Source organism: Convolutriloba macropyga, chromosome 9 (genome assembly GCF_964194025.1).
Source record: "Convolutriloba macropyga chromosome 9, txConMacr16.3, whole genome shotgun sequence".
Taxonomy (NCBI): Eukaryota; Metazoa; Xenacoelomorpha; order Acoela; family Convolutidae; genus Convolutriloba; species Convolutriloba macropyga.
The window spans coordinates 30,228,570-30,242,957 of NC_134476.1; the positions used below are offsets into that span (position 1 = coordinate 30,228,570).

At 33.3% G+C, this 14,388-nt stretch overlaps 1 protein-coding gene across 2 annotated transcripts in view; it reads left to right on the forward strand.

The window, feature by feature from the left end:
• Positions 1 to 14,388, forward strand: part of LOC142345326 (uncharacterized) — a 54,009-nt gene that overhangs the window by 1,944 nt on the left and 37,677 nt on the right. For both annotated transcript variants that reach the window (XM_075397325.1, XM_075397324.1), the window contains exon 3: positions 4,454 to 4,624. In XM_075397325.1, coding sequence (XP_075253440.1) covers positions 4,454 to 4,624 — 171 coding nt within the window. The remainder of the gene's footprint in view (positions 1 to 4,453; positions 4,625 to 14,388) is intronic.

Here is a 14,388-nt window from a genome sequence, read left to right on the forward strand (position 1 = left end):
CTATCCTTGTTCTCCAGGGCCCTTTCAATTCCATTTCTCTCTGGTCAGGGAAATGGAAACAGCAGGGAAGCGCGAAATGCCAATAAAAGTAAACATCACTTAAGAAGAACTATTTTCTCCACTTCAGTAAAAACCTCCCATCAAATAATCGAATGCCTCCTATGAGTAAGAAAAAACCATATGATCCATGATTTATTTCTAAACTAGCAAAACGATTTCAACAGCAAATCTATTTACAGTTTAACAATAAATTACAAAAGAACTCAAGAAGTTTTGAAAAGATAGACAAAATGATTCCAAATGTCAACTATCAAGTTTTAGCAAAACATATTATAATTGTTTAACATCCGGCAAGCTAAAAATTCGTCCAAATGTATAGAAATTTGTCATCACTAACTCTCAAAATTTGAAAGAAGACAAAGAGAGCTAAAGAGTGTCTGAAACGGTTGAGTGACAAAATTAGATCGGAATTGCATTTTAAGTCTGTTATATGCCTAAGATGACCCAAACATGTCCCAAACAAATTAGTTCTAGTGAAAATAGTTTTAGTAAAGAAGAGCCCTGGGGGATTTTTTTCGTGGGGATTATTTCCTGTCTAAAATGAAGTGGGTTTTCTTTCCGAAACCGACCTTTCAGAATAAGTGCATGTGACTTTTGCTAAGCAGATTCGATTAAACATTTGTTTTGACTGGTATTTACTTTAGCGCCCTTTTTGTTTCAATGACACTCGTAAAATAAGAAATTTAAAATCACCATAGCTTAATTGGATAAAAGTTATGAAATTAGTAGAAAACGCAAAAAAATGTTACACAAAACTGGTATGAAAAAGACCAGTATGACTAAACATTTCCTGTGGCACTGATCCGGAAAAAAAAGAATCAGCGTTTTTGATTTTGTAAGTGACTTTGTGAAAAAAAGCATGACAGGGAACTGTTTTTTTTCTCTGATGTGTTATAACACCATAGGCAAGTTTTCTTTACAAAACTGCATAATGGTATCAGTTGTTTATAATAGCCTGTCCAAATTTTATCGAAATAAAACGCCCATTATCGTTGCAATTTTTTGAGCCATTTGGTTACAAAATTACGAAAAAAAATGCTTTGAGCAAGAGCAGGAAAGCGAGTAAGAACAATTTCCAAATACTGATGAATCTTTAAAACATTATACCAATAAAAATAATGTAGGATTCAGAATTACACTGAGGCAAAAATCACGGCACGACACTCAGAATGCATCAACATTTTGCAATTCTTGATAGTCGAGTTTTTTCTCTCATTTCTCTTTTCTGTTTTTTAATTTTGGTTTTCTCAATAATTGAAAATTTTTCGATAGCTCCGCAAATTGATAAAGGAAGAAGAAATACTGTTCGAAAACTCAAAACGCATTCAAAATCGTCTATCGTTTTGTTTCTTGTTAAATCGAACAAATTACTTTTGTCTGGATCAGGTCAACATGCATACCTAAATTGGCAATTTTCTCAAGTCATTTAAGAAAATCGTATCATGTCTACAGATGTCGCTTGAATGGCCAATATTAGTTTCAGCTAAATATCCATGGGCAGCCTTTTTGCAATCATCTTCAAGTTCTTCAGTCCGTCTTCTTGATTGTAGAAAGCACCGATATTGAATTGGATATTTAAAAATATGCGAAAAGTGAACGCTTGCCTGAAAACAGATTGATCATTTGGTTGCATCAGTACGAAATGTTTCAAATTATTCAAGACGTTATTTATGAGCAAAGCATTTGAGTTTTTTTCAGAAATTGTGTTGAATTATTTGAGTTTTTATTACAGCGGTTGCACTTTTCTCCACTTCATACTTGTCGATATAAGTGGAGTTAATTTTTGTCCCCTGCAAGGATTATTAGGAATGTTATGCAGACAAATGTTTCAGAAAAATTTTCTGGTTTGGCTATATCCACTGGGCTGGCTAGGTTGCATTTTGTTTTCATTAACCCTAGAAACTCAAGGTTGCTATTCATATAAGGCAAAGTCAAACTTATAAGATCCCACGTTTAATACTGTAAGATTCGGACTTGTAAGTTCGTATGAGAGTTCGTAAATGGAATATGAACTGAAACATTATAAAATGTAATTGCCATTTACAGCAAAATAGATAGGAAATGAATTGAAAAATGATAATTAGAAATAGGATTTCTAAAAAGTTGTAGGATGTTATAAACAATTCTAAAAATGTTTCTAGTCTTCCCTTATAGTAATTGCACTCATGTCATCATTTTTTTTATACCAATATTTCAAAATCTTTTGTCTGAGTTTTTTTAAAATAATTTTGCAAGTTTTTATCTGTTTCAACATTCCTATGCACTCAATTCATCATTTTTTTATTTGTACCAATAATTCAAAATCTTTTGTCTGAGTTTTTTTTAAAATAATTTTGCAAGTTTTTGTCTGTTTCAACATTCCTATGAGCGCCTGAAGTTTTATTTTTATCTCATGAGAGTTCATTGAAAGTCAAAAGCGTATGCACTCTTTGGAACAATTTCTGGTCTGTTTGTGTGCAAACGTTGTTTGTGCTCGGATTGTAAATAATTGGGGATGTTATCCAAAAAAATGTTTGTTTTCCTGAAATAGTTTCTGAAAGATTCACTTTGTTGTTTAATTTAGATGTTTTGTCATCTCAGGTACAAATAGAAGAAGGTCTTATAAAACTCTCTGAAGAACTTACAGAAAAATCCATAGTTTGTAAGATCACAGATAAATTTTAACGTTGTATGGACAGAGAAAGATTATTGCATAGAATTATAAGTTTTCGTACGTATCTTGTAAGATTTTATAAGAAACGTAGTTTTGAGTGACTTGAAAAAGCGCTCCCAAAAAACTACCAATTTTTTATTCAAGTGAACAAACTTTATCTGCAGCGTTTTGTATGTGTTCATCTGAGGCCATATTAGAGCCCAAATATTTTTTTTGGCTAACCTTTAAAAAATTTGGTTTCTTATATTTGGCGTTCTGGCAGGTTAATAAAATTATAAAAAAAATTATGGAGTAGTTTCTAATTCTTTGGAGAATTTTGTTAAGCTTTTTTTTTACTTTTTGCACATCGGATGGGAAATTTACTGAGCAATCTGAGGGATCATTGCTTTCATTTATATTAAACTTATACATCATATACATCAGAACAAGCAATTACTTACTTAAATTATTTGAAAATGATGAGAATACTGAAATGTGAAAAACTTTAAAACCACATTATATAAATGATAACAATTCAAAAATTGGTTGTTATGTTTATTGTGTTGTGATTCCCAAGATGATTCCATCATCGACAGATGACAAAATGTACCCCAGTTTTATTTTTATCTCATGCGACTTCATTGAATGTCAAAAGCGTATGCACTCTATGGAACAATTTCTGCTCTGTTTGTGTGCAAACGTTGTTTGTGCTCGGATTGTAAATAATTGGGGATGTTATCCAAAAAAATGTTTGTTTTCCTGAAATAGTTTCTGAAAGATTCACTTTGTTGTTTAATTTAGATGTTTTGTCATCTCAGGTACAAATAGAAGAAGGTCTTATAAAACTCTCTGAAGAACTTACAGAAAAATCCATAGTTTGTAAGATCACAGATACATTTTAACGTTGTATGGACAGAGAAAGATTATTGCATAGAATTATAAGTTTTCGTACGTATCTTGTAAGATTTTATAAGAAACGTAGTTTTGAGTGACTTGAAAAGGCGCTCCCAAAAAACTACCAATTTCTTTTTCAAGTGAACAAACTTTATCTGCAGCGTTTTGTATGTGTTTATCTGAGGCCATATTAGAGCCCAAATATTTTTTTTGGCTGACCTTAAAAAAAATTGGTTTCTTATATTTGGCGTTCTGGCAGGTTAATAATATTATTAAAAAAATTATGGAGTAGTTTCTAATTCTTTGGAGAATTTTGTTAAGCTTTTTTTTTAATTTTTACACATCGGATGGGAAATTTACTGAGCAATCTGAGGGATCATTGCTTTCATTTATATTAAACTTATACATCATATACATCAGAACAAGCAATTACTTACTTAAATTATTTGAAAATGATGAGAATACTGAAATGTGAAAAACTTTAAAACCACATTATATAAATGATAACAATTCAAAAATTGGTTGTTATGTTTATTGTGTTGTGATTCCCCAAGATGATTCCATCATCGACAGATGACAAAAATGTACCCCAGGTTCAGGATCAAGAACTAAGCAACATATGATCTCACTATAGTCGCACGATTTTATTGGATCCCACAATGAGTTGTAAGGCACTGCACAAATTTCTTGGGTAAAAAGTGTTTTGGGTGTAAAATTGGTTTGATCAGAAGTGTTTTGGGTCTGGAAAAGGATCTGGTTGGAAGGCGAAGTCTGGAAAATGGTCTAATCAGAGTTCTCTCGGGTCTGAAGTCTGGGATCTCAGCCAGTGAAGGAAGAAAAGTTTCATATGTGAATGCATGTTTTCAGTGATTGGGCTGAGTGGGATGTACCAGAACGAGACAGCATTCAACATCAGTGACATCTGCAGATGTAAAGTGGAGACATCTGAGGACAGCACCAACTGCAGTCTAGTCACTGTCATTAATGACGACACCCAAGATGACAGTGACACTGACAGGATGATACTACTCCTCACAGGTATAAATGCATTAATAGATCTCAATAAGATTGCTCTACGGGATTTTGAGTCGAGGTGTCGCAGCACTAAATATTGCAAAGAGCTTAAAAACTAAGATTTAGGGTGAATGCGGTAACTGGATGTAAGATTTGCAGTTTTTAGTGGTGGATACGGTGAAAAAATCTCTTCTACAAACCGCAAATATTTCAAAATTCGCCGCCAAATTCGCCGAATATCTTTAACACGTTAAGTAGTGTAGTAAAATAACTGTGAAAGTTGTGAAAATGTTTGTCAAATTAATTGTCCGAGTTGTAAACACAAGAAAAAAGTGAAAGGATCGCAGTGAAAAGTATTACATTTCGCCTGATTTATATAGCTTTTTTTAGCAGTGACTGGGGTGATTTTAACAAGGAAGTGTTTCAGTTCAATAGATTCTCGCCAAAAATTTTTTTGTTCCGACCCCACATGTGGGGGGGGGGGGGGGGGGAGGAACTATATACTCAAATGGGTTTTTCTTTGTTCAGTCAATTTTGGCCGATCGATATATTCATCGTAGAGAAATATGAGTGGTATCATTAAAAAGCGGCGTAGAATTCAAAATTAAAAAGATTTTTTCAATTTTCGTTTTTTTTCGAGGAGTTATCGAGGATTGAAGTTTTGTTTGAACACGGGATATTTGTTCACTTTTAGTGTAATTTTTCTCCAAATTAAAATATTTTCTATAAAAATAGTATTTCAGAATTAAATTTCACGCCAACAAATGGACCAATTTTGTGTTCCTAATAGACTAAAGGCGAGAAAAAAGACTAATTCTAGTCTCATGGGGAGCTTCAATCCAAAAATAATCGAAATCTATTTGAGAGCTCTTTTTTTTATAAAACTTTTCTACTTCTTTTTTGCTTTTTTATGTCACCTAGAGACAAGTCACTTTTCATATCGAGGTTCTGTTATTGACAAACCTCCTTTACAGTCAAATGAAGCCCAATGAACAAAAAAAATCGTTTTCAAGGAATTGCTCGTGTTTTCTTTTAAATTCGACTCTGAGTTTTCGTAATTTTAAATGAAATTTTGAATTTCTTTTGAGGTTTTACTAATTTTTGGAGTCTTATGGCATGGACTCGTTGACTAAAAGTGCAATATGTTCCACATGAGATTTAAGTGAGCATATCTAGTGGTTTGAGTGGACAGCTAATGGCTGCTAAGGCTTTAAAAATAGTTTTTCGAAAATTTTTTCGAACTTTAACCAATCATAAACCTATTATCGTGAATTGTAAGTCAATTTCTGCGATGACAGCACCCTCTTCCTTGCTATTGTAACCAAATTTTATCTAGCTGGCGGTTTCATCTCCTAACTTTTTGTTATATGACTTCAACGACACAAGATTTCAAAAAATTTTAAGTTTTTTTTTGGATATTTCCGTATTATTAATTACTTTCGAAATCTTATCAAATTATTCTTTAATTGACAGCTCATATTGGCTTCAAGAATACAATCAATGAATCATGAATAAATTATTCAGAGAAAAACTTATGGTTTCAAATGGCTTCGACCCTTCTTCTCGCACTTCTCTACTGAGTTTTTGGTTTTTGCCTGATTTTGTTGTTGTTTTCATAGTCATTAGACTTGTTGCAATGTCGTATTGATCACCTATGAGTGACAAACATCCCTATATTCTTTATGAAACATATATGAGCGCAATTATTGACTTGCGTTGAAATTTATTGATTTTAATAGCTGATAAGAATTAGAAAATGTTTTTTCGGAGATTTTTTTGAACATTAATCAATCTTAAAATTTCCTTGAACTTTTTTGGTCAGTCTCAGTAATGACAAAACACAATTACTAAAATAAATTTTGCTGTTGGTTTAATCTTCTAACTATTGATTATGTGACTTCAATAAATGTCGTATTATTGGTTACTTTTGAATTCTTATCACATTATCCAAAAATTGTGCACATTATCCAAATATTAATCTAATCCCATTGGCTTGGTAAATACGTTAATTGGATTACAGATAAAGTTTTCAGAGAAAAGCTAATAGTTTAAATGGCTTCGAAATTTTCTTCTCACTCTTTTCTCCTGAATTTTGGTTTTCGCCTGTTTTTGTTGTTGTTTTCATAGTCTTAAGACTTATTGTGATCTTTTATTGATTATTTATGCATGACAAACATTTTTTTGCTAACATCGTGTTATTTCTGAGCGTAGTTTTTGATTTCCGTTAAAAGCTTTTGATTTTAATGGCTGTTAAGACTTTAAAAAAGTTTTTCGAAATTTTTTCTTTCGAACATTAACCGATCCGAGGCTTTTTTTCGTGGGCTGTTAGTCAGGCTTAATACTTACAGGGTCTCTTTTTGTTTCTATTGCAGCTAATTTTAATCTGGTGAGCGTTTTCATCTTCTACCTATTAGTTTTAGAACTTCAATGCCAGGAGTTTTCATATATTTTTTAAAAATTTTCAAGAATCTTTTCTTATTTTTGGTTCCTTTTGAAAACTTATCACATTATCCTATTACTGATAGAAACCATTGGTTAAAGGTGTACTTTCAATGGATCATATAAAAAGATTTCAGAGAAGGGCTTATGATTTAAGGGGCTTCGACATTTTCCTCTGGCACTCTTTTACCGAATTTTTGGTTTTTGCCTGTATTTGTTATTGTTTTCAAAGTCTTAAGACTTATTGTGATCTCCTATTGATTAGCTATGCATGGAAAACATCTTTTCCCGGCCATTGTGCTGTTTATGAGCGTAGTTATTGACCTCCGTTAAAAGCTTTTGGTTTTAATGGCTGTTAAGACTTTAAAAATAACTTTTCGAATTTTTTTTGGAACATTAACCAATCCTAAACTTTTATTCGTGAACCGTCATTCAGTCAGTCTTACTGCTTTTGGGATCCCCTTTTCTTTCAATGGCAGTCAAAAATAATGTGTTTAGCAGTTTTATCTTCTACCTATTAGTTTTAAAACTTCAATGCCACTAGTTTTCATATATTTTTTTTTTAATTTTTCGGGTACTTTTTTTTATTTTTGGAGCCTTTTGAAATCTTATCAGATTATAATACTGATAGTTGTCGTTTGTTTAGGGAAGACGTTCAACGGATCATATATAAAGTTTTCAGAGAAGAACTTATGATAAAAATTGCTTCGACACTTGCTTCTGGCACTTTCCTACTGAATTTTTGTTGCCTGTCTTTGTTGCTGTTTTCATCCTCAATAACTTGTTTTAAGGTCTTATTGAACAATATGGATAGCCAACCAACTTGTTGTCCCATGGAGGCATAATTTGTTGTATTTAGTGGATTCCTTTGAAAGCTAATGGAATTAATGTCGTTGAAACTACGAAATTTCTCAAAAATTTCGTGGTTCCAATTTATTTGTTCATGTTTGGTTTTTTCAAACTTTTTCGGTGAGAAAGAAGCATCCCATTGATGTTAAAAAATTAATTGAACATAGAAAAGTTTTTTTGTGAAAAGTTCATTTTTTAATGCTTTCGACACTTTTCTCGCTCAATTTTTTTCTTGAAATTGCTGTTTTTGCCTGTTTTTGTTCTTTCGGTAGCCGTAAGGAGCTGACAAGTCTCTTAAGCTTGTAATTGAGGATTAAAATTTTGATTTTACTCGAATCACTCAGTCAGTTCATAGCCTATTGTCTGAAATTTTATGATATACATATTCAAACGTTTTTCAATTTTTTCAGTTTTTGTTGTTCTTTTCGTCAAATTGTAACTTATTCTCACATCCAAATTCTTGTATTCCGAAAAATAACATATCTACTGATATTATTTGTCTCCGTTGCTTTGATTGTTGGACAACATGCTTTTTAATAAACGTTTTATGAGTGGTCATTTTCTGCGCTTCTTTTTCTCTTCTTTCAGAACAATCGCGTAGTAACAGATCCCAGTGGTGTACAAATGTGGCTCAAATAAACTTATTTATTCTCCCAGTATAATTCCTGCAGCTGAATGAATTAGTAGAAACGAGAATTGAATTAAAAATACTTAATATTCAGATAATAGCTAATGATTTTAATGGTAGCAATAGTTTGTGCTTTAGCAAATCGTTTCTTTTTTTTTTAGGTTTTTCTTTAGTTCGTTTGTAAGGCTTAAACTACCCAAAGACAAGGCCTTAGGCCTTTTGGTTTTTTAGTAACTTTTTTAGTAATTTATCAAGGATTAATTAGTTAAAAGCTAATGATTTTTGATACTTTTGAAATTTCTTGGTTTAAAAAATGTTGATTAATTATTGATTTTCGCCTCATTGATCGTTCTCTTTGTTGACTTGTAACATAGTCTCATTAGGAAAACTTTCTGTCCACTTTATAGTTAGGACAAATTGAATTTGGGTAGTTAAGGTTTTATCTGACTGCATTTTGATGTTGTTACTATGTGCTTTTAAGTTACTATGTGTTTTTGCCGTGAAGTTTTTGTTTTTGCTAATTTTTTTGTTTTTTTTTGTCTCATAGTCTCTTTATGGTCCGATCTCACTTGCGTTGCAATAAGGCATGGCATTAGGTAATTCAATTAGTAGATAGGTTGTGAAACGACTGTTTTAAACTCAAACATCTATTTTTGTTTTTTCTTCATTTGGTTGACAATTAACTCAAAAATGTAGATGAGCTCGGGTCGGAACATCATGTGCGGACGCACATTAACGAGCCGCCTTGTTGTTCATATAACTTTAAAACCTCGTTTCGTCTTTACTTAATTATTCGTTCCAATTCGCGACGTGCCATATAATGTTTTTCATACAAATGTGTTATTATCCATTGAGATTCACGCTGATGCTGTTTGTAAGTAGCGTTGAATTGTTTGTACTATTTTCAAGAAATTAAGTGGTGAGCGACTTTTTCCCTAACAGTCGCAATTTTTTTATCGTAAATGTTTAGCCATGGATTTTTGTAAGATTTGTAGTGATTTCAATTATGAAATTTGTAGGAAAGGCGGCAATTTGTTTTTCACTCTTGAGAAAATATAACCTATGTTAGGAAGTCTAACCGGGTACACTTATACCTCTTAGCTGGAAACTATCTCGTGCTGCACTATATTGCTCCGAATAAACATAACCACTCAAAACTTTTTCTTCTCCCATGACTGATTCTCTAGTTCCGTCAGTTTCTTGTCTCTTTTAGGTTCCAAAATAACAAATTAAAACTGGAAATGCTAATACTATACATTATCACCAAAAGCAATTAAAATGGCAAAACCCTGTTAAATAACTAGGTATTATTATTATTATTGACAATAAATTGAAATTCAAGGACCATATTCAATTTTTAGTGAAAAAAAAACACTTTCTGTTCAACTTTTTATAAACTAAGAAAAATTCTAAGCAGAAGTCAGAAGATTTATGCATACAAAGCATATATTGAACCAATATTGCAGAACGGATATCTGATATACGGGAGGACTTAAAAACCGATATTAATCAACTTGAAAAAAATTAATCACTTGGGTCGAGTTAAACATACCAAACCTAAACTTGATTCGGTAATTAGCCCGAGGCTCTCTGCAAACGTTTATAACATAAAGGATCTAAATATTTATGAACTGCTGAAATTTATAAATAAAGAAAAAAAATTCTCCAAGTAAAGAGTCAGTTGGGCTCTTCGGACTAGATATCGTTATCAACAAAGTAAAAACTCAGAAGTGTTATAAAAAACGTTTAAAACTTTTTCATAGAACCTTGAACTGCAATCAGACCAGTTTAAACCACGCGCAACATCTTCTAAACACAAATGTAAGATTTCAGCCCAATTTCATTGATCTGGTAAAACGCAATGGCAAAATAGGAGTTCATGATTTCATTTTCATTTTTTTTTATTATTATATCATACTCATTATTCCTTATTATTATATCATACTTTTCATAATTTGACGAAGACAAAATTTCTCTGCTTTAAGACACCACTCTACGATGCAGAACTGCCTTTTGGTGTTTTTACAGAACAGGGACTCCATAAATTATATTCAACTTTGTTAGTAAATAATTTATATATTGGTGCCTCTCTTCTCATTGGTACAATTTATTACCTGTTCCTCGTCTACTCAGATGTGACCTATAATGAGACAATTATCCAGCGTGATCACGACGTTGTCTTTCCTTCTTTCTCTGTCGAATCACGTCTCTTTGTTCCCATTATTAGAAGTTTCAAGTTTTAATTATTTGGTTAACTGTTTGGTTTCCTTACATGACATCAAAAGTTACAACTCATTCCCTTTCTACAAGACTTTCAATAACTTGATAACATTACGCAGTGATTCAGAAGCAACAATAACAAAGCACTTTACACAAAATAATGGAGAAGTTAATACTGGGCATTAACATCCTCGAGGGCCCGAAAACCTAAAACTAATCTTACAGGGGTTTGGGGTACACACGTTGCAGCTTAACGGCTGGTCTGGTTAAAGAAATTGAAGCTGTTTTTATTTTGCAAGACCTAGTTGTTTTGTCGGGTCCGGTGAAAATCCTGGTGACACGTCCTAGTGGCCAGATTTCTCTGGGAGTCCACTCCTCCAGCAGCTAAATCGTATCGCCCACTTACAGATAAGCTTCTTTTGACGTCTGCTTTCCTCAATGATTCAGTGTGGGGACGTACTCTTGAAGCAGTCGTTTCCAGATCTATTGCAAGCGCTGCTTGACTTGAGCCCATGATTTCGACTTCAGACAGGCTGATTCTTAAAAGATAATTGTTGGCACGTTTGCAAGAGGTCTTCCCAAGAGGAAATGATTGGGTGTTAGAGGATCGTCGTCCTGGTCATCGCACCTCACGTGAGTCAATGGCTTGGAACTTACAAGACATTCCGCTTCCGTGTCAATGGTTGCAAAGACATCAGGTGTCAATTTTGCAGAGCCAAAATTAATGAGAAGAACTCGTTTAACTATTTGAACCAGTCTCTTCCACACGCCATCAAATTAAAGTGCAGAAGGTGGGTTAAGTCTCCTTTCTATGGACAGGTTGAAAAGGTTGTCTCTGATGAAGTTGTGGTCCAGTTGAAGCGGCTTTCGTCGTAGCTGTTTACGGGATCCCGAGAAGTTCGTCACACTGTCAGACATAAAAACTCGTGGCTGGAAACGTCTTGAGATAAATCGTCTGATTGCTGTGATGCATTTGTCGCTTGAAAAGTCTTCTGCTTTTTCCCGATGAATGACTGGCGTGACGAGGCACGTAAAGAGACAGATGTGTGTCTTCACTTCTTTTTCTCTATACATTACTGCAAAGGGTCCAAGATATTCCAAACCAAAGTTTGCGAAGACTGCAGGCAATGAACTGTGTTGAAACCTAACATCTTGCAGGTCAGCCATTGGTGGCTGGAGGCTTACCGCCCGAAACCTTTACTAACCGTTACATATTCTGAAAGTAAAGCTTATTGCCCATCTATATCCCTGTTTCTTAAGCCCTCATGTACAACAAACGCCTTGTGTTTAATAGACTTTACAAATTGATCGAAGCTGGACCAGTTTTTTTTCTAATGTCATAAGAGAATTGAAAGACCTTTCAGAAGTTTTATAAAAAATTTTTAAAGGTTTTTAACAGTAGTCATAAGTGTTTTGCAAAAAATTTTATCAAAAATGTTCCAAGAGCAGGAATGAAAAAGTTGAAAGCTAAATTGTAACAATTTGCTAATTTTTCTTGCAAAGAATAATTAGTTTATGTAAAACAGATAAATATTTATGCATACGAGTTGATAAAATATCCGTTTTGTATGTCTAAACTATACTGCCAAACGGGCTTAAATTTCCGTGTATGTGGGACAAAGTTTTGCTAATTTCAGGTGAGACTTTTAGATTAAAGTCTTAAATTAAACGTTTAAAATTCACTGCAAATTTTTAAAAACCTACGAAATTTTTCGTGTTGGGATTAATTCACGTGTTAATTTTATCGTTTCTTGATAATCATACAAAAATCAGATGCGGATGAATGTAATTTTGTGTATGACGAGCTTGATGAATATAGACATTTCTTTAAAAATGACCATCCTCGACTCAAAAGTTAGAAACAAACAAGCGTGGCCTACTGCTTCCAAAAAGACTCAAATTTTATCTAAATTAATGACTGTAGTGTAAACTGACTCGTTTTTGACAGTAGACGTTAACGAGAAGCATAATTTCATTTGATGCAATTTTTAAAAACTCAATGCCAACCATGGTTTTTAATAAAAACATCAATTCATGATTATGGAAAAGAACTAAAAAAGATTACGCTAACTTGTTTGGTGTTTGGAAAATAAGTGATTTAGCTACATTATGTATTCCTGTACATAAAAAACGGGCATTACAGAAAAATTCGAACTGTTGATTTATCTTAAAGGTTTCTCTCTTTTATCCAATCATTTATTTTGGACAATCCTGCTGACATAGTATTTGGCGTTGCTTCGTAGCTTTTGCAAAGTTAACTTGCGCGAAGAAGTTCTAGAGAGAATGCTTTGAAGTCCTTGAATTTTTTAGTTCTGTAGCAGCTGCCAAACACCACTGTTTTGTTATACTGGCAGTTCTGACTCAAGATTCGCGACGCAAATAACAGCTTGAATTCTACTACTAGTGTGAAAATAAGTACCGAGCAACAAAGAGTTAGATAGAAAAGAATGCCGGAAGGGTCTACAAGGCCACCGTAATTTTCTCGTGGGCCATCCTGGGTAGACATTTCGCCTATCTAAGCGGCAAAGTCCTGCTTGTCAGCGGAGCCCTGTATAAAGGTAGCTCTTGAGCTCATTTGTCACTGACTTCTCCTTTTGGATTTGTCTCCAATGAGCGAAATATGGTCTCACTGACTCAAAAATCAACAAATTAACGCAAGTGAAACCGAGACTAGTTGATGAATTTCGATCATTACTTAGCGATTTGGCTAAACTCCAATTAAAGTCTCTTGTGAACTCTAATAAGTCTGAACCTCCTTGGTGATAGGCAATAAATACAGGTTTAGAAAGGTTGAGATGTGATGGAGCTTGGGATGACTCCTACACTGTACGAGCAAATGTTTAAAGACCGAAAGAGTAGGACTGAAAGACTAGTGGATGAGAAACTTGTCCTCATCCTCTAGACAGTCTGTTCAGTTGTAACCGATGTTTTAAATGACATCTTAATTACCTTTCCGACACGTTTTCCGCCAATTATTTGTTAAAAATCCATAATTTTTTGGACTATAATCTCTTTTTTATGTTTCTATGCATGCTTAGCACTGGATACTTATTTTCAGCAAAAAAAACTTAGGTTGTTTTGTTCATGAAAATTTTACATATTGGATTGCAACAGTGTGACAAAAAGTAACGGCACAAAGCCCTGATAACCTTGTTTCCTGTATTAACTGAGGAGACCAGACTTGTTCAATGTTCAAAACTTCAAAATTTCACACCTTTTTTCACTCTTGATCGCAAATTTTACTTACTGGGCAAAAATAACCCTAAAGAACAGAATATGTGATGTAGGTAGCGTTTTGGTACCATGGTGTAAGAAATAGAGAATGGCCTCGAAAATCTTATTATCAGCCTACCCATACAGCTACTCATCCTATTGTGCTCTTGTTTTTGCTGTTAAAATATTTCTAACTTTAGAAACGTTAAATTAACTGTCTGAAAGACCAGCAGAATTTACCTTTTTACGTTAGCTAAAATAATTTGTACGGGTTTTATTAAACTCTTATGTTGATTCTTATTTTGATATACTCGACACGTTACATCTAGAACTAATTATTTCGAAACTCGTATAGAAATTTTAACCTTTTCGCTGAATGGTGGTCATGTGATAAACATTGTTATGTCCTGGTTGATTTTCAATTGTTTTTTTTAAATGT